This window comes from Daldinia decipiens (genome assembly GCF_022478715.1).
Source record: "Daldinia decipiens strain CBS 113046 unplaced genomic scaffold F4813scaffold_12, whole genome shotgun sequence".
NCBI lineage: Eukaryota > Fungi > Ascomycota > Sordariomycetes > Xylariales > Hypoxylaceae > Daldinia > Daldinia decipiens.
The window spans coordinates 481,194-505,723 of record NW_026054555.1 but is presented as its reverse complement, the minus strand read 5'-3'; the positions used below and the strand labels follow the sequence as shown (position 1 = coordinate 505,723).

The 24,530-nt window shown below is 47.6% G+C and overlaps 7 protein-coding genes across 7 annotated transcripts; 4 read left to right on the top strand and 3 right to left on the bottom strand.

Moving 5' to 3' along the window:
- Window positions 1-170: 170 nt before the first annotated feature.
- On the top strand, window positions 171-3,763 carry F4813DRAFT_42486 (uncharacterized protein). Its single transcript, XM_049248471.1, has 2 exons — window positions 171-922; window positions 989-3,763. The coding sequence occupies exons 1-2, from the start codon at window positions 444-446 to the stop codon at window positions 3,522-3,524; spliced, it is 3,015 nt and encodes a 1,004-aa protein (XP_049100677.1). The 5' UTR covers window positions 171-443; the 3' UTR covers window positions 3,525-3,763.
- A 241-nt stretch (window positions 3,764-4,004) lies between these two features.
- F4813DRAFT_42461 (mitochondrial cytochrome c oxidase subunit VIa) lies at window positions 4,005-5,218 on the bottom strand. Its single transcript, XM_049248470.1, has 4 exons — window positions 4,811-5,218; window positions 4,711-4,735; window positions 4,443-4,610; window positions 4,005-4,336 (listed from the first exon to the last, which is right to left on the bottom strand). Exons 1-4 carry the CDS (start codon window positions 4,980-4,982, stop codon window positions 4,291-4,293), a joined length of 411 nt encoding a protein of 136 aa, XP_049100676.1. The 5' UTR covers window positions 4,983-5,218; the 3' UTR covers window positions 4,005-4,290.
- Window positions 5,219-5,568: 350 nt separating this feature from the next.
- On the top strand, window positions 5,569-8,034 carry F4813DRAFT_42437 (DNase I-like protein). Its single transcript, XM_049248469.1, has 5 exons — window positions 5,569-5,705; window positions 5,768-5,780; window positions 5,833-6,011; window positions 6,061-7,548; window positions 7,648-8,034. The coding sequence occupies exons 1-5, from the start codon at window positions 5,678-5,680 to the stop codon at window positions 7,767-7,769; spliced, it is 1,830 nt and encodes a 609-aa protein (XP_049100675.1). The 5' UTR covers window positions 5,569-5,677; the 3' UTR covers window positions 7,770-8,034.
- Window positions 8,035-10,658: 2,624 nt separating this feature from the next.
- On the top strand, window positions 10,659-11,802 carry F4813DRAFT_388475 (uncharacterized protein; the record flags this gene model as incomplete). Its single annotated transcript, XM_049246706.1, has 2 exons — window positions 10,659-10,933; window positions 11,214-11,802. 2 exons carry the CDS (start codon window positions 10,659-10,661, stop codon window positions 11,800-11,802), a joined length of 864 nt encoding a protein of 287 aa, XP_049100674.1.
- A 65-nt stretch (window positions 11,803-11,867) lies between these two features.
- Window positions 11,868-15,219, bottom strand: F4813DRAFT_42374 (pfs domain-containing protein). Its single transcript, XM_049248468.1, has 4 exons — window positions 13,107-15,219; window positions 12,706-13,036; window positions 12,478-12,656; window positions 11,868-12,383 (listed from the first exon to the last, which is right to left on the bottom strand). The coding sequence occupies exons 1-4, from the start codon at window positions 15,101-15,103 to the stop codon at window positions 11,933-11,935; spliced, it is 2,958 nt and encodes a 985-aa protein (XP_049100673.1). The 5' UTR covers window positions 15,104-15,219; the 3' UTR covers window positions 11,868-11,932.
- Window positions 15,220-15,469: 250 nt separating this feature from the next.
- Window positions 15,470-19,812, top strand: F4813DRAFT_356043 (uncharacterized protein). The gene is made up of 3 exons (XM_049242934.1): window positions 15,470-16,056; window positions 16,305-17,163; window positions 17,284-19,812. Exons 1-3 carry the CDS (start codon window positions 15,762-15,764, stop codon window positions 19,490-19,492), a joined length of 3,363 nt encoding a protein of 1,120 aa, XP_049100672.1. The 5' UTR covers window positions 15,470-15,761; the 3' UTR covers window positions 19,493-19,812.
- F4813DRAFT_356032 (ANTH-domain-containing protein) lies at window positions 19,813-24,341 on the bottom strand. The gene is made up of 5 exons (XM_049242933.1): window positions 23,792-24,341; window positions 23,516-23,656; window positions 22,979-23,460; window positions 20,519-22,929; window positions 19,813-20,447 (listed from the first exon to the last, which is right to left on the bottom strand). Exons 1-5 carry the CDS (start codon window positions 23,821-23,823, stop codon window positions 20,361-20,363), a joined length of 3,153 nt encoding a protein of 1,050 aa, XP_049100671.1. The 5' UTR covers window positions 23,824-24,341; the 3' UTR covers window positions 19,813-20,360.
- Window positions 24,342-24,530: the final 189 nt, after the last annotated feature.

Below are 24,530 nucleotides of genomic sequence, written 5' to 3'. Positions count from 1 at the left end.
TTTAGATATCAGCTGTGCCTGCCCCGCGAACCTACAAAAGCCCCACGTGCGCTGAAAGTCGGCCTGTGACGTCCCATAGCCAAGGCAATTGGAGGCCATTGGACCGCCCGGATCCGTTATTAACCTTCTAAGGTTTCCACTTGCATGCAATAGCTCCAGCTGGCATGAGCATCGAAGCTCTTAAGGTGGCCTTACCGAACTTAACTTAATACATAATACGAACTTATACCACATGCAGCTTATACCAGCCTTATACTAAATACTAAATATAATCACTGACCATACTTGACTTTTTTTTTTTTACCTCGGACCTCTTTCGGAAAAAAAGATAAAAGAAAACAAAACATAATCAACCAATTATCCATGGTCCACAGAATTCGGCCGCCGCAAAGGTTAGCAGATCCGCACTTTGCTGGCTGTTATTGCTGTTGTAAGCCGGAGATATGGGTATGAGCTGGACTGGTTTCTTATTGACCTACCTCTTTGGTGGTGTCACTTTCATTCCTTTAGTTTTAGCAGTCATACTACTTCATGCGCATCTTACATTTCCGACCCGCGATGAAATCGTAAAGGAAGATGACGGCAATGACTCCAACAGCATCGTTCAGCCTGATGACGATACGACAGCCCTTCGCGAGGCTCAGAAGGAAGAATCGAAACAGCGCCTCCTAGCCGAATCCGACACAGCGGCAGGATACTTCGCAGTATGTCGTGAATACACCCCGATGGGCATCAATGCCAAACCGATAGAGCGTTCTACTCCCGTAGGCTCGGCCACTGTCGCCCCGCCTAGCCAGAGTGTATACCAGTCTATGTACAGAAGCATCTTCGACAGGAAGCAGACTCCTAGCCCGTTAGACGACGGTAAAGGTGTCAGCCAGCGACCTAAGAAGGCAGGAAATGTGTTCTATGTCGTACTGAGGTACGTTATTAGCCGTCTTTGATGCAGGTCTTAGGAACTGAGTAGCTAACGTCTCATCGACAACAGACACGGCCACCTAATGCTATTTGACGACGACGAGCAGCTCGAGGTCCGCCACGTTATCTCCTTAGCTCATCACGATATCAGCATATACTCTGGAGGAGACCCTACCCCCGAAGGCGAGTTGTTTATTAAGCGAAATGCACTGCGCTTGAGCAGGAAGACGGATGGGAAAGATTTGACTCGAGGCGCTCAAGTGTCAAAACCATTCTACCTCTTCTCCGAGAACTGCTCCGCCAAGGAAGATTTCTACTTTGCTCTGCTCAGAAATCAAGAACAGAACTTTACTGGTCTGAATCTAGCCCCGAAACCCCAGCGGTTCGAAGTCAAGAATATCATATCATTAGTTCAGAAGTTACATTCCTCTGAGGATCACCTACAGACGAGATGGCTTAATGCCTTGATCGGGAGGATATTCCTCGGCATCTACAAGACTAAGGACATCGAACATTTAATTAGAGAGAAGATCACGAAGAAAATCTCCCGTGTCAATCGACCATCTTTTCTCACTAGTATCACGATACAGAATATCGACACAGGAGATTCTGCACCGTTATTTATGAATCCCCGGCTCAAAGACTTTAGTGTGGAAGGCGAGTGTGGAATGGAGGCCGATGTTAAGTACAACGGCAAATTCAGATTAGAGGTTGCTGCCACGGCGCGTATCGATCTAGGCCCCCGGTTTAAGGTGAGAGAAGTCAACCTCGTACTTGCTGTGGTCTTGAAGAAGCTGGAGGGACATGCTTTCTTCAAGATTAAGCCACCTCCTAGCAATCGTATATGGTTCTCATTCCAGTCCATGCCTAAGATGGAGATGACGATCGAGCCTATCGTAAGTTCGAGGCAGATTACATACACAGTGATTCTACGACAGATCGAGAACAGAATCAAGGAGGTCGTGGTCGAGACACTAGTAGCGCCATTCTGGGACGATATTCCCTTCTTCAACACTGAACACAAACAATGGCGCGGAGGAATATTCGAAGGCGATGACGCAGTTGAGACTTCTCCTAACACCGAAGCTGAGGCTGCTCGGCACGGGGATGTAAACGAGGTCAGCCATATCGAAGAAACAAGTACGGATATGCCTCCTGAACAGCCTTCGTTGGAGAAGAGTCATACCGTGCCTGTTATGGAGACCTCACAAACGGTGCAACCACAAGGATTCTGGGGTAGAAGGCTTAATTCAAAAAAGAGTTTACAAAGTGATGGTAGTCAGAGTCCGTCTGCATCAACCACAGCTTTTGAAGCAAAGAGCCCACGAAGCTCTGCAACGGAGGTGCTACACCCCTCGCGATCAGGATCCATCTCGACGTCGAGCCCTATCGTCAGCACTGACCCAGTGCACGCCGAAACTTTCAGGCCTTCGACCAGTCCACCAGATCGTGATGACGCAATTAGTGCAATGGCGCATCTTTCTGCCAGGTCCAAAAACACATCACCGGCTCATACCCCCATCGGGTCGCCCGGTAAATCATCTTCTATCTCACAAGCGATCAATGGCTCCACGAATTCGTCTTCCGAAGCTGTCCCTGAAGCACGCGAGGATGAGAACACCCCTACAGCACCAGGCAGACGTCACACTGCCTCCTCTACAGGAAGCGCCGAGAGCGATAATGCGCCTCCAAGCTCACCTGCGCCATCTAGCAGCAGAAATTCGATCAAGAGTAATGCTGGGTCAATAGGCAAGGGTTTCTTCACACGAAGAGAAAATACCTCTTCACCGGCTAGCTCTATAAATGGGACGTCAGAGGGCAAGCGGAATACCCTAGCCGCCGTGTCTAACGTCGCCGCGACGGCGAAACGATGGGGCCTGAACGCAATACAGAGGCAAACGGATAAGAACGGCAGCGTTAACGGACGCAAGCTTTCTGATCCCCCGCTGGATCTGAATCAGCCTATGGGGCGTGGTCAGCCATTACCGCCTCCTGGCACGCCGCTACCCGGGCCCGGAAAGAAGGCATCGCCGATGGCCATCATGACCAAACGGAAACCTATTGCTCCCCCGCCATCGCTCCCACGACAAAGTACCGGTAACTTACATGACGCGAAAACAGAACGACGGCCCTTGCCGCCACCTCCGCTACCATCGAGGCGCAGACGTATCTCTCAAATCCATCTTGCCGGTAACGACGGCAGCAATGAAGATAATGTCCTTGTTGTTGCGGCGCCGGCAGATTCGGAGCCGAATAGCCCGTCATTCCAGATTAGCGATCACGATGATTCCATGTCTTCACCCGGGTACGTCCAGCCTTGGGTTGAGGATGCGGAAGAACTGGATGGTGACATGGATGAATATGCAGAAGGCGAGAGCGAGGACTTGATTCAGATAGTAGATGACGAGGACAAGGCATCTGCGAAGACGCATACTCCGGCTCCTACTCTACCTCCGAGGAGACGAGTAGAGGAGCATCGTGAGGGGATAGGAGAAGAGAACGGGGACGAAGATGGGTACACGAATTGGATGGAGGGTCCCGAGCCCGATTTTACCGAATCGGCCGTCAATGCCCACGTCACTACCAATACCACCTCCGTGAAATAAAGACCGGGGTATAGCGATTAAAACTCACCATACAATACCTACTATACCCAGCCGTCCCAACAGGCGGAGCTTACCCATCATACAACAAATCGTCTAATCAGCATACGCTGTGCAGTATTTACATATCATATTAGACCGTACATCGGAGGCACTCAAGACAAGTCTGGCCTGTACGCTTAAAGGGGTTCAGGGGTCCTGGTATTGATCCTTAGAGGGTATATAATGAACCAGAGAGGGAAAGGATTGGTTGGTTGGTAGGTTGGCCAGGCGTCGGGGTCTTGGAACTTGTTTGTTTAACCTACCTAAGATACCTATGTGCCCTAGTTTGGTTTGCGTAGTAAATACCTACTTTTTTTTTCTTTTTTTCTTTTACATATATCTTTACTTTACTTGTAGTTAGTGCTTGTTTTCTTCTTCGTATATGAGTTAGGTTAGTCGGTAGCTGTAAAGCGAGGAACACTAGGCTCACACCAGTACATTAAGATAACAAATAAGTAATGATGTGTATATAGGAGTTAGGTGGGCTTGTCCAAGGTAGGATAAGATGGTTGATCTGCTTTTGGATTGACAAAAGGAATGACATATCTACAACGGCGAAGATACACAAACAGCCCGTCCGTCTCTCGTCTTGCTCGTCGAGGGCGACCTGCTCTATGACTGATTCCCGCATGCACTTCCCTCCGCTCCTACGCCTCCCATAGTCAGGTAGTTAGTTAGTTCATCGCGGGCAATTCCACACTATAGGCTTTCAACTACGGCCGGGCGCTTAGGTGGTCTTGTCCTTGTTGTGGTAGTTGACCTTGTCGTTCCAGCTGGTTTTTTTTTTTGTCTCGAGTTAGCAATTCGTCTTCTCTCTCCCTCGTCTCTTTTACGCTCCTGCAAGCTTGAAAAAGGGTAGGTAGACTAGAAAATACGTACAACAGGGTCTTGTCGCCGTCGCCCCAGGGGAAGTTCTTGGTGCGGATGTTCTGGTAGGGGTACTCGACGCGCTCCTCTAGGGGGGGCAGGTGCGACCAGTGCTCCCAGTGCTCCTGGTATAGGTTGTAGGCGTTGACGCTGGCGAGGATTAGGGCGGGGATGACGGCGCTGGGGGGGTTGAGGTATTTTGTTAGCTGCTTTGTGCGGTTCTCACGTAGGGACGGAATAGATGGATGGATGGATGGATGGATGGATGGATGGGTCTTACTAGATGGAGATCTTGCGCCAGAGCTCTGCGAGGGGTCAGCAATCCAATTCCTAGTATTATTCGCTCCTAGATGATATCGTGGAGCGCCTAGATAACTCACCCGTGGTGGCGGCAGCGTGCTCCTTGACAGCCTGTCGCTCCTTGATGAAGGCGTTCTCGGTCGAAGCCAAGCGGCGCTGCAGAGCGGAGCGGAAGACGGGTGCGGTGTTGGCGGCACGCAGCTGGGAAGCCAGGCGCGGCGTCGCGCGGAGAAGCTGTCGCTGTGGAAGCATCGTAGTGGTCTATTCGCTTATTATTTATTATTATATATTCGTTGGTTGTTTACAGGGGAGAGTGTTGTATGTTGTATGTTGTATGTTGTATGTAATGTAGACGTCGTTGTAGATTTGGTGGTCTGATTTCAATTGTCAATTGTCGAATGAGGTCAGCTTTTGATTGGATTAGACCTTTAGAGCCCGGCCAAAATCTGCGGGGATACGGCGGATACGTTTTTGTGGCTTTCTACGACATGGGTTCTGAGACATGACGCATATCACGGGACTTCGGGTCATTTTGGTGTGGCGCGTGTGATGTCCCCGGATTCCATGCAAGGTACCTAGAACGTCGCGATTTCCAGCGGTATGCACGGTTAGGTAATTGAAGTTTGTGCAACTACACGTAGTGAAAAGTTTACAGACAACTTTATTACCTAAGGTACCTAAAACATTGATAATAAGGAAGGGACGCTTAATTCTCTTCAATATTTCCATATAAGTGGAGGGAAATGCACCGTCACTTGTACTAGAACTTCCCTCCACCCACCGTATATTAGGTACTTCACGTACATGTCCTTTAGAATCTCCGCCAGTCCAGCACAGATCCGACGATGGTAGTAGATGAAAAGGACGAAGTAGACGAGGAATGACCGGGGATGCACCTTAGAAAATTATCAAATATCCTGTAAATTCGTGAATGCATCTCCGACATCATGGGGGTACGCATCACTTCGTGGAATGGTTCGTATCGTCGTATTCTACCGCATTTTCGTCATATCTAATCTCACTAACACCGCCTATAGTGAACGGCATTCGGTATGGAACCATATGCTACATATAGAACCTCACTTTTAACTAATCAAAACAGGAACCCGTTCGGATACCAGCCATGGAGGGAAAAGAGGACTTTCGAGGCTATGTTCGATATACTCGAGGCAGACATAGTCGTGATGCAGGAGACTAAAATCCAGCGCAAGGACCTCCAGGATGATATGGTCCTGGTACCTGGCTGGGATGTTTTCTTCAACTTGCCCAAGCACAAAAAAGGTGCGTAAATCACAGCCCGTCTAATAATCCAACCTAATAGTAAGAGTAGGCTACGCTGGCGTGGCCATCTATACCCGTAATTCGGTGTGTATGCCCATCAGAGCAGAAGAAGGGATCACCGGGGTCTTATGTCCACCGAATTCCTCAACTAAATTTCGAGACCTCCCCCCAGATCAACAAATAGGGGGTTACCCAGAGCCTGGCCAGCTTGTGGGCCTGATAGACGATCTAACTCTCGACTGCGAAGGGCGATGCGTCATCCTTGAGTTCCCCGCGTTTGTTCTAATAGGGACCTACAGCCCGGCTAACAGCGATGGGAACCGAGATGATTTCAGGCTAGCCTACCTTGACGCATTAGACGTGCGAATCCGTAACCTCGTGGCCATGGGCAAGAGGGTCGTCCTAACAGGCGATCTCAACGTTATCCGAACATCTATGGATACAGCCAACCTTTTCGAGCGACTAAGGAAAGAAGGCGAGACGGTCGAAGAGTACTTTTCCGCTCCCCCCCGCCGCCTCTTCAATCAGCTTATATTCGAAGGAGACGTACCAGGTGACAGGGATGAGAACAGGGAAGAACCAGTGCTATGGGACCTTGGCCGGCTCTTTCATCCTGCTCGCGAGAGCATGTTCACTTGCTGGGACACCAAGAAGAATGCTCGTCCCGCCAATGTCGGCAGCCGAATTGACTATGTCCTATGTAGTGACAATATGAAGGACTGGTTTATCGACTCTAATATTCAGGAAGGTTTGATGGGGTCTGATCACTGCCCAGTCTTTGCAACTCTCAAAGATGTTGTAAGTATTGACGGGAAAGAGGTGCATCTCAGGGACATCTTGAATCCCCCGGGAGTTTTTAAGGACGGGGTTCGGCTTAGGGACTGGACGGCAAAAGACCTTTTACCATTGTCAGCAAAACTCATTCCTGAATTTGACCGCCGGCGGAGCATCAAGGACATGTTCTCCAAGAAACCGGTACCTTCGAAGTCAGCTCTAGCGCCAATCAACGAGCCGTCAGAAAGTCCCAGCGGCAGTTTTGCCGAAATTGAGCTATCGAAAGACGAGGCCGTCGAAACACCCGCTTCACAACCTGGATCAGTAAATTCAGCGCCTTCTCCAGCTAAACCACGGACAGATGCTCTTAAACGCACATCCTCAAGCACGGTGTCGGCCAGCAGACCACAGAAGAAAACAAAAGCCACTCTGACCAAAGAGCCCTCGTCTAAAGGGCAAAGCAGCCTTATGGGCTTTTTCAAACCCAAGACTACCGCAAGTCCGAGTACAATTCCAGAAGCAAACGGGGATCCTAAACCACTTAGTGAGGTTAATAATACTTTCGAAGCCGAAGTACCGAAAGAATCCAATAACACGGAAGAAGTAAAAGACGCCACCAAGCGATTTAGTCCAGATAGAGTCTTTGATCCTATCGAATCCAAGGAATCCTGGTCCAAGTTGCTAGGTAAAAGAGTCCTGCCCAAATGCGAGCACGGAGAGGACTGCGTTAGCATAGTGACCAAGAAACCTGGCATCAATCGAGGTAAGTTATTGCTTCATACCTACCTACCTACCTACCTACCTACCTACCTACCTACCTAATGTATACTTTCACCTATCGTGATATTAATTTGCTTTCTAGGGAGGTCATTCTTCGTCTGTGCCCGGCCCATTGGGCCGTCGGGCGAGAAGGAGAAGGGGACTCAGTGGCGTTGCCCGACGTTTATATGGAGTAGCGACTGGAACGGGTCGCAAACCGGATGAGATGTGATGTTAGATTATATGGAGCCTCTATTTCTATCTTATTTCGACCAGTGTTTATGTTACTTGTGTTGTTCTTTTCGTTAGGATGTGTATGCCTGCATGTAATCTCGATGCGCATAATCGCTTAACATCCTACCTAGGTACTTAAGGGATTCGTCGAAGAGCCGATTAGTATAAATCAGGTATTGCATCTACATGTAGAGCTGAGTTAACTTCTTATCCTGCCAGCAGTTTCGCCCTGATCGTGTATATTACACTAAACTTCACGCCCATCCTTTCTTGGTTTGATCAGCCGTCCAGGTGTTATCACCTATATGAACTTTCTCTTAGTTTTAGATGGTAGGACCTAGCTACTTTTAAATTTGGAAAGTTACTTAACATCGTTTGTCATGAAGGCCTCTTCTTCGTGTGTGCGTGTTTGAAGAGAGAGTACTTAGGTTCCTAATGCTAGGAGTCATGATGAGTGGAAACTTGAAGTTCTATTGTAAAAGAAGATCAAGTCTTCTCCCCCTTTCACAAAAGAGTTGTGATGTCCACATCACTTTGTTTATGCCATTGTGTACAAGCTAAAGCCATGTTGTCGTCGGTCATTCATGCTCCTCCAGGTGTTCGCACTTGCATTCTCGCTTTTTTCTTCGGGGTGGGTGTCGGCGATGCCGTTTGGCCTGCCCAGGTCTTTGGTGGAACCTCTTCCATAGTCTCGTCATCCTCTTCCTCGTCTATGGTGACGTAGCTTCGGATCTTCTTTGTAGGCTTGTAAGGTAGGTAGGTATATCCCTCTCGAAGTAGTCTCGGAGATCAAATCTTCAAGAACTTCTTCATAACCGACGCCCATCCCAAAACAACCTGCCATCTACCATCTGCATAAAGTCTTGGGGTACTTTCCTAACGTATTCGGTACAGTGGGCCAAGTAGAACCCTCGTGATCAGTCCCCTCAATACCCTATCTTCTCCGAGCTACTATCAATTAAAGCTAGACTGTACCGCAGATCCGTAGTCGAGGTTTGCTAGCTCGGGGACGGCCTTGAGCTTGGCTTGACGCCGCGGTCGACGGCAAGGTTCTTCTGGCTGACTTCAGATAGCCATTTAAACGCACAGACTCCAACAAGTAACCAACGACCGGTTCGTTGTATATATTTGTTTCGTCCGAGACACATCTGATTCGAGTCTTCCGGTGAAAAAATTCTAGCAAATGCCCTCTTTCGTATGAATCAATGTCCCCATCAAACTCGTCGCTGTCGTCTGACTTGTTCTTCTGCTGAGGGCTTGGATGCTGTTGATTGCCTTGTTAATTAGAGGAAGTTGAGTTGTAGGTTAAGCGTGCTATATGCGATGAAACATAATGCTAGGGACTCGGTGTACTTTTCTGCCACAACGTTGGGATCGTTTGGTGATCTCTTAGTTGGACGACTAATACCAGGCCGAGCGCATAGAGAGCACAGCCCAACGCCCGGCAGAAGAATTCAAGGTTTGCCCGCCGACCCGCTTAGGAAGGACAGGTGCCTCGTAAAATACCGGTATAGCGTACTATAAAGTTCGGCATTATTATTGACACGAGGTCGTTGTGAGGGCGTAAGCGACGTTGTTGTTAAGATTTGAAGTTTTGAACGAGTTGTTCGTTGTTGGTAACTGACACTGATTAAAACGAAGGGATTTAGTTGGCAGGTTGCTAGCTGGTTGTTGGGCGGTTTCTGTACGATTGTGTTGTTTGGGAGATAGACGATTGCTTGGTGGTGATTAGTGATTAACCTGGTGGTTGTAAAACCCGTTGCTAATTTTTAGGGTATTCCGAAGAATTGGCCTCCCGATGCGAATATTGGGAATATTGGTGCTAGCAATAGAGTCGTCGAACCATGGCCTTGGGTCGGCGATACATATGGCCTCGACCCAATAGTCTTTGCAGTCTTCGATCCATTTGCCATCGCGATGAAGGTTCTCTGCCACCTTGACAAAGTATGTAAACAGCTCTGTAGTTTATTGTCTTTAAGGAGTTGTTCCAATTGAAAAGGATATGAGTTAGTTGATAGAGCGTCTGTTAGAATAATATGTACGCTGGTGGTTGGAAAGATAAGAACCGGGGATTGTTGATTAGCTAGGTTAAATGTAGGTACGAGAGTTTTGATTAAAACATTGTTGGAGATGCGTGGTTGTGGCGTCAGTTGACTGTTTTGTATTTGTTATGAAGAAAGAAAAGAAATAATTATCTTCTTGTCTGAAACGAAATTCTAATGTAGTAGCAATTCGGTTGCTTAGTTGTGGTTGCAACTGCCTGTTGCTAAGACACTTGCCGCAGCTGTAACAGCAGTGGCAGTTGGAAGGTGTTACTGCGTAACCTAGATAGGTATGTACTTTGAGATGTATGGCCCATGCTTTAGATAGGGAAGGTACTATATCATGTACTTCTATTTTAAAAGAAAGTGCCACGCAACTAAAGTATGATAATAACCTTTAATGTTGACTTAAAGACTTAAGGGCTTAAGTAATACCGACTAGGTTAGTATCTATTTTGTGTCGACGCGAAGGTTGGAGTTGAGCCAAAAGTCTTGCGCATATTACAACTTGAGCAATACCGTGCGAGTAAAAAAGCTCGCACATACCTTCATTAGCATTACATGAGGTACGCAAGACTTTCGGCCGCAACCTTTATTATAATTGATAATAATAAACATTGTTAAAAGTAATTTTTTATAAAATTATCAATATTTCTAATATATTAATGTCAATGCTTTTTCTTACCTGTGTTTTATACCATTTCAAGTCTCCCGATTATTAATTTAGAACATAAACGTAAAAACACCAAGAACCCCGCATTTTAACTCTTTTGTACTATACGTACACATATCTACCTCCCTCAACCAAGGTCCAACAGCAGCAGCTAATAAACAATACATGGCCAATCGAACCTCCTACTTCTTTTACGCGCCTACGTGGGACTATCCGCCCAACGGGCCCATAAAGCTAGGCAACGTACTCACATCACTTAAGAAACCCGAGCGACCACTATGTACCGCAGCCCCATTGGCGGATGCCGATGTCTTTTCCTCGGAGAAGACCCAGGTCGAATTCTCGCGCGACAAGCTGAATTCGGGGCAATTTTCTATATTAACGAAATTTCTAAGTTTTCTTGGAGTTGGAGTAGATGTTGGTGTAAGCTGGGATGTTAGGTAAGGTTAGGTGATTTCTTACGCTATGTCCGTCGATTAAAATAGGAGGTAGACATGATTTATAAACACCGTGCTCGGTGTTTTAAGCTGTAGATGTTTTATACATAGACTGCTACTGCTACTGCTATTGCTACTGCTACTCCGGCCATCAAAATCATGACGCTAAAAGTCCCTTAATTTAGGACTTATATATACCTCATCACTTCGAGACGCCTAATTTCTTCCTCCTATAATAATAGTTCATACATCATAACTCAAGTAAAACTAACCATCTTCGTAGTGAGGGAGAGGCATTTAGCTTCGACCGGATTGAGACCACTCAATTCTTCCCGAACAAAGATTATCTCCAACGATGCATTGAAGCTGAGCCCGTTCGTCGGTACCTGGATAAATCTCGCTACAGAAAGCCAATATATATAATCACAGGTATCAAGACCGTCACGGGTGCTAAAGCCAAGTCTTTCAAGTCCCGAGGCATAGGCGGAAGCCTAAGCACCGAAGTTGATGGCACGGTGTGGAGCGGCGGAGCTCTTCCCATCAGCAGCGGGCCGACGACAGAGGTGAATCATGGGAGGAATACGGACATGTCCTGGGAAGGCAGCAGTGACTTCGTCTTTGCTTTTCGAGTCCGGAAGGTTCTTGTGGAGAAGAAAACGGGAGTCGTGAGCAAGGATGAGGATTATAAGCGTGGTGCTATGCTAGAAAGGGTGCATGGTATATTAGAAGTTCCAGTACTTTCCATCTTAGTAGAGATGGATCCAGACGTGGGACAAGAAGGCTTCACCAGGGAAGAGTTGATGGAAGGTGATGTGCCCGTCATCTGCGCTGTTCCGCACCACGGACAGGTGGAGAGGACGAAGAGTAGATAAGTCGCGGAAGTGGAGGGAGGCTGACATTTAAACGTAGCATCGTGTAAGAGATTGAGATCTAGTAGAAGATCTAGATGCCCTTATTTTTGGCTGATAGGCATGTACTGTCTCCTCGGAACCATATATTTTTTCAACTAACCAAAAGATCACCAATCGTAAGGTCAATAAACCTTTTATCCTTGCCAAACAGGCTGTCAGCATATAAGCTAAGATCAATAAAATGGTATTCATCTCGAGTCTTGTGAGATGGACCTTTCTCTGCAACACGTCGAAGTACGGCTTCCATCCGTTTCTGTCGTTTCAACGCGTCTGCTTTCTCTGGCAAGTGCAGCCGTGCGTATTGTAAGAGAAATGCAGCAATACCGGCGGCTATCGGTGTCGAGTATGATGTCCCGGACTTGTACTTAATGCAAGAGGGATTTGAAACATCATCGCAGAGATGAACTGGCCATGCCGATTCTACAGCCTCTCCCACCGTTGCTAAGTTGATATCATCGGGGACGGCAGTAGGACTAAACCCAGACCTGTTACCATTTGCATCTGTAGAATTAATACAGATCACATTTTGTTCTCGCGCGGGACTGCGATAGCCAGTGTTAGACGATTACAAAGTGATGGGGTGCTTGGGTCTCTTAAGTTTCATGGAATTCGCTATGCTTTTTGGAAGACACTTACTACGCTCTGCCTCGTTGGCCACCGCTGTTGGAAGCAGCAGCAAAAAGAAGTACATGTTTCGAGTAAGCATTCATAATAGCCAGTTCGAGCTCATCATAGCCCTCTATGTCGCAGGTAGGGAATCCGAAAGACATGGAGATGACATCGACCTTCCATGTATCGACGGCAAGGGTAATGGCCTAAGCGTGTTAGTAATTTTTATGGCGAGTAATTGTTGTTGATATTTACCTCTGCGATAACCCTAGGGTTAGACGGCTTATCCTCCGCAATCTTTGCTACGTACAACTGAGCATCTGGCGCATAATCAAGGAGTAGACCGAAGCCAAATGTGCCATGCCCATTCCGATCATGAACTCTATTTTTGAACTTCTCATTAAGCAAATTGTACTTGCCTTTGATGCTATCGCTACGAGCTTCTACGTCCGGGTGAGTGAGATCAATGCCCGTGTCAAGAATCGCAATTTTAACGGGCGGAAATGCCAACGACGAAGCGAAAGGTGTAATAAACTTGTCGTAAACTGCTTGGTACCTGAACTTCCAGCTCAGGTAGTTTGAACATCTAGAAAGGAGCATCGTCAGTCCGCGCACTAGATAATGAGAGAGAAGTAACTCATGGGTGGTTGACATACGCTTCAGGAGAGTGTGCCTCCGAAATGGTCTCATCATCAAAGAACCTCGATTCCTTGTAGTAGACGTCCTGATCCGTCAAAGAGGGTAGAGATAGATTATGTGTGGGGTGGGAATAAGGCCCGAGTTTATGAGCCCATAGCAATGCATTTTGATGCTGGAAATTCGTAAGAGGATTGATATGGCGAGGGTAGTGTTGTAGCGATGGTTCCGGCGAAGGGCTACACGAATAGAGACTATCTACCGTCTCGCTTGGGCTCAATACGCGAGTTGATTGGGTTTGCTCGCACAGATCCGAGATTGTCTGGTCCCAGCTTCCAAAATCTATCGTCTGCGCAAACCGATCAAGGTCGTCAATGGAGATTGAGCTGTAGGTTTGTATTAATTCATTTTCGAGTGGTCGTACTACCTCCTGATATATCCTGGTTCTTAAAATCTTGTCGTCTAATTTGTTTCCATCTTCGTCTTCCCACGTTGTCGGATCCAGACACCTCTCCACGGCAGAATGAAATTGAAAATTCTCGGGGATCTCGTCTCTACAAGCGCGAAAGACCATATCTACGTCCAAATACGTCGTGCGGCTCGATGATTCCTCTTCTAACTCAACGCCGTACTTCTTAGCCAATATCTCGAATGGAGTCACGAAATAAACCTCCATTAGCATTGCTGCCAATGTGACAAGACTCGGGCATTGGTGTCGTACTAGATCGTCTGGGTCGATATCATCTGGATCTATATCACTGCATTCGTAATTTTCTTGTTCGCATCCCCCATTGCTTTTGACGCAGTGGTCGAGGAGGCTTGAGTTTGTTTCTAGATCAGAGAGCCGGGTTTGGATGAAAGGCCTTAATGGGATTGCGGTAGTAGCGGTACGAAAGAAGATGATGTCTGAGGAATTCCAGGTTGGTTTGAGCCATGGCGTGTCGTGAAGATGAAGAACTGCATAACTAAGAAGTATGGCAAGGATTCGTCTTGTCCTCTCGGTGAATGAGCGCGACCCACCCCTGAGGAATTGTTCGAGAGTTACGGCGTCTTTCGTCTTGTCGGCTAAGAATTGGCTCCTCTCCGATTGTAACTTGTATAAACGGCCTCGCGTAACTTTGAATTCCAGTCGATGTGCCGTCATCTTCTTGATCTTTACGATCGGTTCACATAACCGTTTTACCCTCATCGCTGGGGTCTGTGATTTTTTCCTCTTGGTTTGGGTGTTATGTGCCTCGTCATCAATCGCCCATTGGACAACTGTTTCTTTCATAGTATGAACTCGGGCTTCTTGCCAGTCCTGCTTCATAGACAGGAACATGTCAAAGTCGACATCTTCCTCAGTGTCGTCGTCTGAAGCAGGTTTTCGATAAGTACCCAAAGAAAGCCTAGCCCCGAAATCATGCGTGGATGGGCACGAGCAGTTCTTACATGCCATAAGTGCCGAGAAGATTGATTTGGCAGCACTCCAGACAGCATAGGATGGTTCGCTAATATTTCTCTGGGGTGCGAAGTCCTCAGCTGTCCATTGTGATGGGTCATCGGGGTATTGTCTTCGGAAGTCTTCTTCCCACAAGGCCAGTGCCTCGATAAATTCATTGCGCTCAATTGTAGAGGTACCAAAGCTGAGAGAATTCTTGATGAATTGGAGTTTTGTGCCATCATCAGCTTTCCGTATTTGCTCCCAGCTCTGATTGAATATGAGCAGCCTCGTGTAAGATGAGGTTCCGCAGGCAGATTGCCTTAGCAGTTTATGAGATGACAACGTTGAGCCGAGATGGGCTAAGATTCGGTCCAGATACTTATCAGCGATTCTAATGCCAGCTCTGTGAATGCGGTTTGCGTGGTCACGTATCATAGCACAGTACGCCGTCAAATCGGCATAAAAGACCTTGAGATCTCCATCGTTTTCACGAAGCCGCAGGATTTTCGCAATCTCCTGGATCGTCTTGGAAGTGGTTACTAGCAGATTGATGGTATTAATATCCCTGGTAGTGATAGAAATCGTTGACATCATCTTGCTTTGAACTGGAATGGCATCAGATCAGATACCGATCCCAATACCTAATAGTTAATTAAGTTATAAATTAGGTAAGATATTAAGATATCACCGGCCACTGGCGAGTTTAGACATCTCGAGCGAATACGTATCGATGGTAATTTTAGCGCTCCGGCTTCATAGCTCCGTATACCTCCGCTACTTGTTTGTCCATAAATATGGCGCTCAGGGTATATTCCGGATGGTTTCACTAACGGCGAGAAGTGTTGTTCGGATCAGCGCCGTGTTTTCGGGTGTAAGATGAGGGACAAATGCTACCACGTGATGATGTTGCTGTATGTTGCTGTAAGAATGGCAAGTTCAGCTTATTCACCGTCCATTTATAGCATCTATAGGGCCTGCCTGCATAGATGTATGTACATAATATAGGCATGCACGACATCGCTTAGTACTTCGTACCTTCTACCATATTCTCATGAGCGATAAGCACAATTCTGTTAAATTAGGAGGTACCTATATACTAACCTAATAGGTAGTAGTTACCTCTATACACTTATACACTTACAACGCCCCGCTTCGTCATGTTCATCTCGCAACTCTTTCACTACCAACTACCTATCATTACGGACGGATAAAATGCCATTACACGGTCTTTTCTACACAACTGTTAACTAGAATGGCGGCGACGGCCACTGACGCCGTTGTTGATCAGCAACCGCATCCTACAGTAGCTGAAAGCGCCGCATCGTGTCTGCGCTCTTTCCAGCAATGCGTTCAAAGAGCAGCATATATCCACCCACGAGAGCTTTCACTTGTAGAAGACCAGCTAGCAAGGTTTTCTATTTGGACGACTAATATCAGGGTATTTGCACCAGGTCGAGCGGCGTTAGATCATCGCCTGCGTGAGGCTCCTGATGTTCAAGATGCTGTTATCGGTCTTCTTGATGCACTGGCTTTCCGCGTCCAGAGCTGTAAGCCGGATTTTTCATGATTTCTAGCCTTACGAAGGACTACTTTATTTTCAATAGGCCATCGATGGGAGTAAATGAGGATATCTCATATTCTGATGGCGGGAACCTCTTCGGTGGCTGTAAGCGAATAGCTACCTCTCTGGATCCGCCTTAATAGAAGGCCCTTAGCATTTCTTTGAGTATAATCTTAGTCGATACACTACGACCACACACACTATAAGAAAATGAAAGACTAATTATATATACAGGTTGGAGTAGTCTTGAGCCCCTTAGTTCTAGGGTAGCTCAAGAGTCCAGTCAGCTCTTGGTAGAGGTCGACCCTAAGTTCCAGCAATCAATCCAAGGAATCGCCAATGAAATAAGTTTACTCCATAGATTTTCAAACACCATTCGTAGAGCAAGCAAAGCGGCCCAGAACCTCAAAGCGGCAGACTCATTTCGAATCCGCGATGACGAAGGGAACGACACCGAGGACTTTATAACGAAGTTGTTTGTTAACCATATTCGAGACAAATTTCCAGGGGCTAGCGACAGTATTTGTCAACGTCTCGCCGAAACTATGGTACTGCGACGAAAACGAATTCTTTACAGGAGATCTCGCTACGGAGATACTCCCATCAGACTTCAAGAGACTCCCTCTCAACCTCCGGTCACTGTACCCAAAGTCCAACTCAAGATTCGTATGGCAGAGCAGCCACAGGTATCTGAAGGACCCCAAGCCGGGGATGCATCCAAAAGTGCCATACAATCCGTAGCGCAGAGTGCCACCACATTGGCCCCTAGTAACTTTCAAAAGGCCTCGGCTCCATCCGTGGTCTCTATGTCGAAGACTGTAGCGTTAAGTAATCACGAAGAACTTACATTCCCTCCAGCTCCTCTCGGCAGTCTAAAACGGAAATACAACGAAACTATAAGACAACGAGAAGAAATTGACAAACACAATCTCGACTCCCCGAATAGCGGAGATAAACTAAAGTCTCTTAATTCAGCATTGAAAGAGAAAACCAAGGAAATAGAAGAAATGATAAAGGCTGTAGGGGAGGTAACCTGTCCGTTCTGCTTTTATGCCCTCCCAGCAGAGGACGTGATAGATGATAACAAATGGAGGTTAGTTGCCATTGCTATGAAGTGAACTCTACCCTACTAAAGATTATTGCGATACTATGTACCTACCTTAGGTAGGTAAAATGCGTATGCCTACAACAAACGCTAACATTTACTCCGCAGGCTACACGTCAAAAATGACCTCGATGCGTATGTATGTCTGTTCGAGGACTGCAGCTTATCTCACGAATTATACGTGCACAGTAGCGCCTGGCTTAAACATATGCGCGAGCATGCCATGCGCTGGCGCTGTACATCGAAGTCCCATGGGCAATTTGTTTGCGAGTCCAGAGATGATTATCTCACACACATGAAGACCACGCACAAAGGCAAATTCTCTGATGCACAACTTCAAGCTTTAATCGATAGAAACGGTCGAGTAATTGGTCCTCTATTTAGATCTTGTCCGCTATGTGGAAAGGAAGAGGTCGACGGCACCATGGATAATCATATCGTTGGCCATCTACGGTTTCTTGCTCTAAAGTCTCTGCCTACATACGAAGAGGAAGGGCTGGAAGACGAGGGAAGCCAAAAAGGCGGCTCGAGTGCTTCAAGAGCACAGAGCAGGAGAAGCACAGTCGAGAGCGAACTCAAGGGACGTAGTTTAGGAACACTCGAAGATATTGGCGAGGCCAACGGCGAAAGCTGGCGTTCCTTTCTATGGGACGCCCCGGAACTTCGGAGCAAATACGCGCCCTATGGAGGGTTTCATTCTTACATATCTAAGTACCATACTGTACATGCCGAGGAAGATTCGAAAAACAAGGCTTCGCCCGGTAACACCGCGTCTCCTAACGAATTTCCTCCTCCACCTGACGAGGAAAGGCTTCTGTTCAACCACTCCGCTGATCCCTCTTTAGAATTTGTCGAGGGGTCTTTATTTGATGGAGTGCCGGATACAGAGAGACTGGAATTCGAGTGGGGTTTTATTCCTAACAAACATGGAGCATTCAGGAGTCTCAAAGATGACCCCATTCTTCAAAAGTTTCTTGTCAAGTATGATTATGGGACAATCGGTAAATCTTTCTCGAGGCCTAATGTTTTACCGATGAACCCTTCGGATGCGCCAAACGAAACCAAGGAACTCCCGACCAGCGCTTTCAGTGACTTTACTTTCCCTCCTACATACACCGGGCCTCCCGAGTTTCGTCATTTTAGTAGTTCTCCAGTTACCACGGGAAATATCAACGATAGTAACTGCCCACCGCCTTCTTTAGCTTCTAATCAGGAAGTTTCCACTAGCTATAATTATGAAGAGTATCCAGATTTTGCTAGCAATGACAATGAACCATGGTTTCCCTTATTCCCCCAAGATGATATTGTCACCTACCAGAATAATGCCACCAATCATGACGACGGGTATCCTCAAAACTTGAAGTACGGCAAGTCATTTGATCATATACTGGCGGCTGTCGATGATCCAGGCGGGCAGAATCAGTGGCCACCACCATCATCACCTCCTCCCCTTCCAATTAATATCGGTCAGTACAGAATGAGTCGCACAGCTCTGGCACCGCTAGAATTAATAGACGAAGACTCTGAGAAGGGTACGACGAAGAAAAAACCAGCAGAGATAGATTCAGCGTTTCAGGGTACCACCGAGCGCGAAAGGGCCAATTCGAAAACTCTGGAGTCTGCGATTCGATACCTGTCCGGTCAGAGTAGCCATGAGAGTAGCCATGACAATGATACTCAGCCAGGTAGCTCTAAAAGTGTCTTAAAGTCACGGGTACATAAGCCTCGCAAATCTATTATAAGGATGGGTCCAGATTGTGCAATCTGCCATGCGCCTGCACATCTCGAATGCGATTGCGAGGCTAAGGGTGTGGAAATAGCCATTAAGCGAGTCGAATCCAGGATAATGTCTCCGATGTACAACGACATCCGGGCATGGGTTCGCAGTCACGCTCAAGATTTCGTACAAGAAAGCTTCTCGAGAGACATGTACGAACGTCAAGAAACCGCCGCGAAGAATTCTAGCGAACAAGGAAGTATGAGGGAGGCGGTAGAAGGTCACATGCCGCCAATAAAGGAGCAAGTCAACGCTAGCTGGAGGTCTGCTGTCCAATCGTTTCCTGAGACACTCGAGTACTTTTATAGCCTTGTAGAAGTGACGCTTCCCAGTGACGATGATCCCGCTGTAAAGGACCCGCCACTTAGCGCGCTATCGGGTTCAAGAAAGCCTCCTCGACGAACAGATCTGCAGTCTCAAATTGGTTCGGATGCACCTCAACTTACTAAAGCAGAAACCTCGAAGCAAGGGGAAGCTAAGAAACCTGAGCAGGAAGCGAAGACTTACCCGCTCAACGCGAGGTTCACGGGAAAGACATAGGCGTAGTGTTGCTAATGTCCCCAGCCATTATCATGGGACGCGTCGTAACGTGAAGGGAGGGGTCTGGCTGGCTGATTGCTCTTCTGGTTGATGAGTAGGTGATTTCCTGGGTACCTAATTAGGTATTAAAGGTATTAGGAATACTAGCTCCCAAAGCTAGGTAGTAAGGATATTGTCTCTGGCTTATAAGGGTCCCGAATATAAGCGAACCCGTAACTCAGTATACTATTACTTCCAGGCTGATGGGGTATTATACCTAGAAGCATTACGCATAAGTGAGAAAATAAAACTAACAGGTAAAAATAAATAAATCAAGGAATTGGTATCAATATACAACCCCAGTATATTTACCACCCAGCATTTTACGATATATTTTTCGACAATATTATTATACTCCTCTCGTGACTACTCCTACTTCTACACCCACTCTCCACTCTAATATCATCCCCCCCTCATTAACAAAAACAACATACACACCACCATTAATCACCTAACCTAGTCACACCCCCTCACACAAACTAAATCTTCAAAGCTCACAGTTAAAACTCAACCGCCGGTGATCAAATTACCTACCTAAGGTTAAGCTAATTTAGATCGCAGCCCACCAGCCTGCCTGCCTTAGGGGGTAGCAATTTTGTACAAAGTCCACAATCGATCTGCCATCTTTCGAATATGCTACTAGGTTACTTGCTTGTCTGTTCACTACATTCAACCAGCCTGCTTCCAAGACGAAAAAGAAGATAAAAAATCATTCGCCAAACACAGCAAAGATAATCTGGCCAACGACTTGGCAACTAACAACTAACTGACAGGGGTATAACCTCTCCTCCCCTCCTCCCTTCAGTCTGCTCCTGCTCTCGTGCTTTCTCTAGTCCTCCTGGTACGAGATCTTGCGCATCTCGCCTAACCGGTGTCGCGCGGAAGCCAGCGCGTTTTCGAGCTGTAGAATCTCGACCTATATTTGTGACTGTGGTTAGCCGCTGCACACCAAATCCGCATAGTAATAATATAATTATCAAGACTCACTTGTTGCTCCATCTCCCGAACCTTGAACTCGTGCGGGTTGAGCTTGGCGTAATCGACCCCCTCGTCGTCTTGGTTTCGGTCTTTGATCATGGCTTGCACCTGTCGCACAAGCGCTCTGCAAGCCGCGCCTACCGCCTTGCTGGCCTGCTCGAGGCTCTCCTGGCTCTTGCTCATGAAGCCGGCCTTGACACGGCTGGCGGCCACAAGCTGAGCTGTCGAGGCGGCTACGTCGTTCGAAGCGACAATAAGTTGCTCGGGGCTGTTGCGACCAGATAGCACACCGTCTGCTGTCTCGATGAGTGTGTTGGTCGACGTGGCCACAGCCTTTGCGGCTGAGATGAGACCCTCCGTCCATCGGTTGTTCTTCTTGTAGAAAGCCGTCCTCGAGGAACTTCCCCGACCTGCCTGGACGATCTCTTGCTGTGTAACGGTAGCTGCCTTGATCAACTGAGCAATAGCATTGGTAACCGCTGTCGCAGCATCGAGTAATGAGTCGTGAACCTTGAGTTCGTAGGTCGAGTATCCGTCGCGGGGTTTGTTCTTGAGTTTAGCAAGGCGAGCGGCCGCTGCCGCAATGGCATCGGCCGCCTTGCTTAGTTCGGAGTCGACAAGGTCGCCTAGATCGCCCTTATTGTTCGCTAGTCGACCAGAGGGAGCAAAGGTCTCAACTAGGGTAGTCAACCTCTGCAGATTTAGACGAACATCGCTGCTACCGTTCACAAGAACGTCAGTCTTTTGTAGAGGATCCATGCCTTCTAGCCTGAAGCTTTGAAGGCTACGGAGATGTTTGACAGTAGACTGGGCGGCAGCGCGAGCGCCATTGAGAAGCTGATCCGACTTCTTTTCGTCGGAAGCAAGACGATTCAGACCCTTTGTATTGCTGCATACATCTGCTATAGCCCCTGCAAAGACGTTGGTCGCCTTGATTAACTCTGCATGAGTAGCATTAGGACCATCGGCGATGAAGTTGCTGAAAGTGGTAGCAAATTCTGAGGCGCTCGCCACAGCCTTTTCGACCTGGGACAGCATATATGTTGGCGAAGCATTCTGGTTACCAGCCTGCATCGTCGAGTCTAATTCGTAGAGCGCGTCGTCTACTCGGACTACACCTGCTTGCAGTACCGAGTCGATAATGTCGTTGATCTTGTCAAGGTTCGCCATTATTAGAGCATCGATCTGGCCGTCCAGGGCATTGTCTGTGTCGCCTTGGTTGAGCTTAAGCTCGTTCAACTCAATTAGAGTCTGGTCCATGCCAGCCTTGTAAACCTCAAGTTCTTCCTCCTTCTCGCGAAGTAATTGCTCGAGGTCTGAGCTACCGTCTTGTAGCTTAGCCTGTGCTTCTTCCAGAGCGCGCGACTTGGTTCGCAGAGCTTCTTCCAAGTCTGCCATCTCCCTGTTATACTTGGAGAGCATAGTGGACAGCTCGTTGCCTTTGCTTCGCTCGAGGTTGTCGGCTCTGTCATTTGCCATACGAAGTTCTCGCTTCAGCTTTTCGACCTCATCCCTGTTACTGCCGCTCAACCTATCCTTGTCGTGAAGTGCTCGGTCTCGCTCCCGAATCATATCTGCCAATTCTAAGTTCTTCGTCTTGATTTCACGCTCTAGCTTCTCGCGCTTCTCGATAGCTTCTTGGGCCGACGCCGCTTTTAGTTGGACCGTCTTGAATTTCTGAAGTAAATCGAGATGCTCGTGGCGTAGCTGCGAGTATAGCTTTGCTAAGGCCTCGTACTTGGTTCGCCATGTGTTGACTTGCTCTTGTAGGGCGCGGATTTGGTCATCCTTGCTGTTAACTTGTTGACCAAAGTTGTTCTGGATTTGGGCTAGCTCTCCCTCAAGTGCCTTCACTCGTTGGTCATATTGTTGCAGCATTAGTTGATCACGCTCGTATTGCGCCCGCGCATTTAGATTTTCTTGCTCAAGTTCGGCCAGCCTCCCTTGTGTTTGCCATTGGGCTTGTTGAGCCATTAGTGCTTCTTGTTCCCTACGTTGTTGCTCTGCTAGAAGCCTTTGCTGCTCCTCAAAATCTCGCTGAGCTTGCATTTGCGCTTCTTGCTGAGCGCGGAGGGCCGCTGCTTGACGCTCTTGCAATACCCTTTGCTGTTCCTCATACTCCTTATTTTGCCGATCAATCTCACCCTGCCAGAACTCGGCAATCTCATCGGGTTCCTCGGACTTCGGCTGGCGTACAGGGGTCGGTTGGCGCTCGATCTCTTGCTTTGGGCGGGCTGGTAATGCAGGGGCATTTTCGTCTTCTGCTAGCAAGTTGGGTGGATCTTGTGGTAGTTTCGGGATCGTAATTAAACTGGTCAAGTAACGCAAGTTCGAGCATTCGTAATAGAACTTGACTAATCGGTAGTGCTGCGCATCGTAACGCTGCCTCAGGGGTTCCAATGCGTCGTTATCGCCCGTTGCTACGCAACGTTAGTTGAGAATACCACTAATATTTTGTAGTTGCCATACTTGAATGCATAGCTCTTAGCATGCTTGTGATGAATTTGTAGATTCCATAGCTTTCTTGCACCAGAGGGACAATAGCGGAAATTCTACACTCATTGTTGCCAACATTTCGGAAATGTGAAAAGATCAGCTTCTGAAACTGCTCGATCTTGTCCTGGAGCGACATAAGGTCGGTAATAGTCTCGTAGCCCTCATTGGGATCATTAATCGCCTTCAAGCTGACATATTCCTCATATTCGAACGTGCCGTTGAACTCGGGGTGCTGTTGGTGGAACGATAGTTTTGCTAGGAGGAAGTAGACGTATTCTCGAATCAGGGGTCCATATCCTCGAACACCCTCGCCGGCTAGACCTCTATTAAGACTATCGATCCAAGGTCGATTTGCCATAGCCTCCCTCAACGTCTGAGGGTGCCCTTCCTGCAAGACTCTGTGGATGGTGATCAGGGCCTTGAACGTTTGCACTTCGTCGGCAAGAATAGGCTGCCTAGATACACCCCTGGTCAGATTCCACTTCTATACGTTGGTATCTAGCCACGTACACTTTCATACCAGCCCAGAAGGACTGGGAGGACTTGTGGTCCCATGTGTATACGATGGCGCTTCGTACATGCTTTCGTTTCGGCGCTGTTTCTTCCGGGCTTGTAGCTTTTCTAATGTTGATGGCGAGCTCCGCTTCGGATCTATACTCTAGGTGGTTAGCAGCTACACAACAACCGACGGTGAAGTCCATGCTCATGATTAAGATGAGTGCGAATGATTGATCCACATGCGCTTCGCGGAAAGGGAGGTTCGAAAAGGGGGGGGGGAGTACGGACTTTGAATGATCAAGACTACGGATCGTAGCCATAGTGAATGAGTCACTGTGTTCGCCGTTTGCTGTTTGCTATTCGTCCTCTGCTACTGATGAATGCTTTGTTCTCACGGGTTTGGACAGGTGAATCAGGAGTTGGGATGAAGCTTTAGACTCAAGTGACAGCTACTCTCAAGTACAGCGCATCCCACCCACCCGGTCTTCAGGAGGTATAGTATAATATAGAGAAGGAATGTCGCGTATGTGGTTGAATTAGGGACCCAGTACGTTTAATATGCCAAATGTTCAAAAATTTGATATCTGACTCGTACAACGTCAACGTCGACGTCCTCGCAATCGCAATCGCAACTCCCACAAGCAGCAAACTCTGTGGAGTTAAAGCCAAAAGATTCAATCTGAGGCTGACGCAACTTAGGCTCTTGGAAGCTGTAGAAGCTGTAGAAGCTGCATGTGGTCTTGGAACCATTCGATAAGCATTAAAAGGGACATGGGTCTTAAAACTCTCCACTCCCTATCGTCTAACCTCCGTGGTTTATCCGATCATGTACTTGTGGGGTATCAGCCTTTGATCGCCACATAACGCGCGGCGAGTGCGGCTGGGCATTTGACGGGCACCTGCAGGCAGCAACTTAAATTCTTACAGCTTAGTGCTTAGTTGCATATTAAACTCTCTTAGGTAGAACTACTAGTTATAGCAATCCCGCCGCCAAATAATGCATCTAGGAGCTTTTTAGTGACGAAAG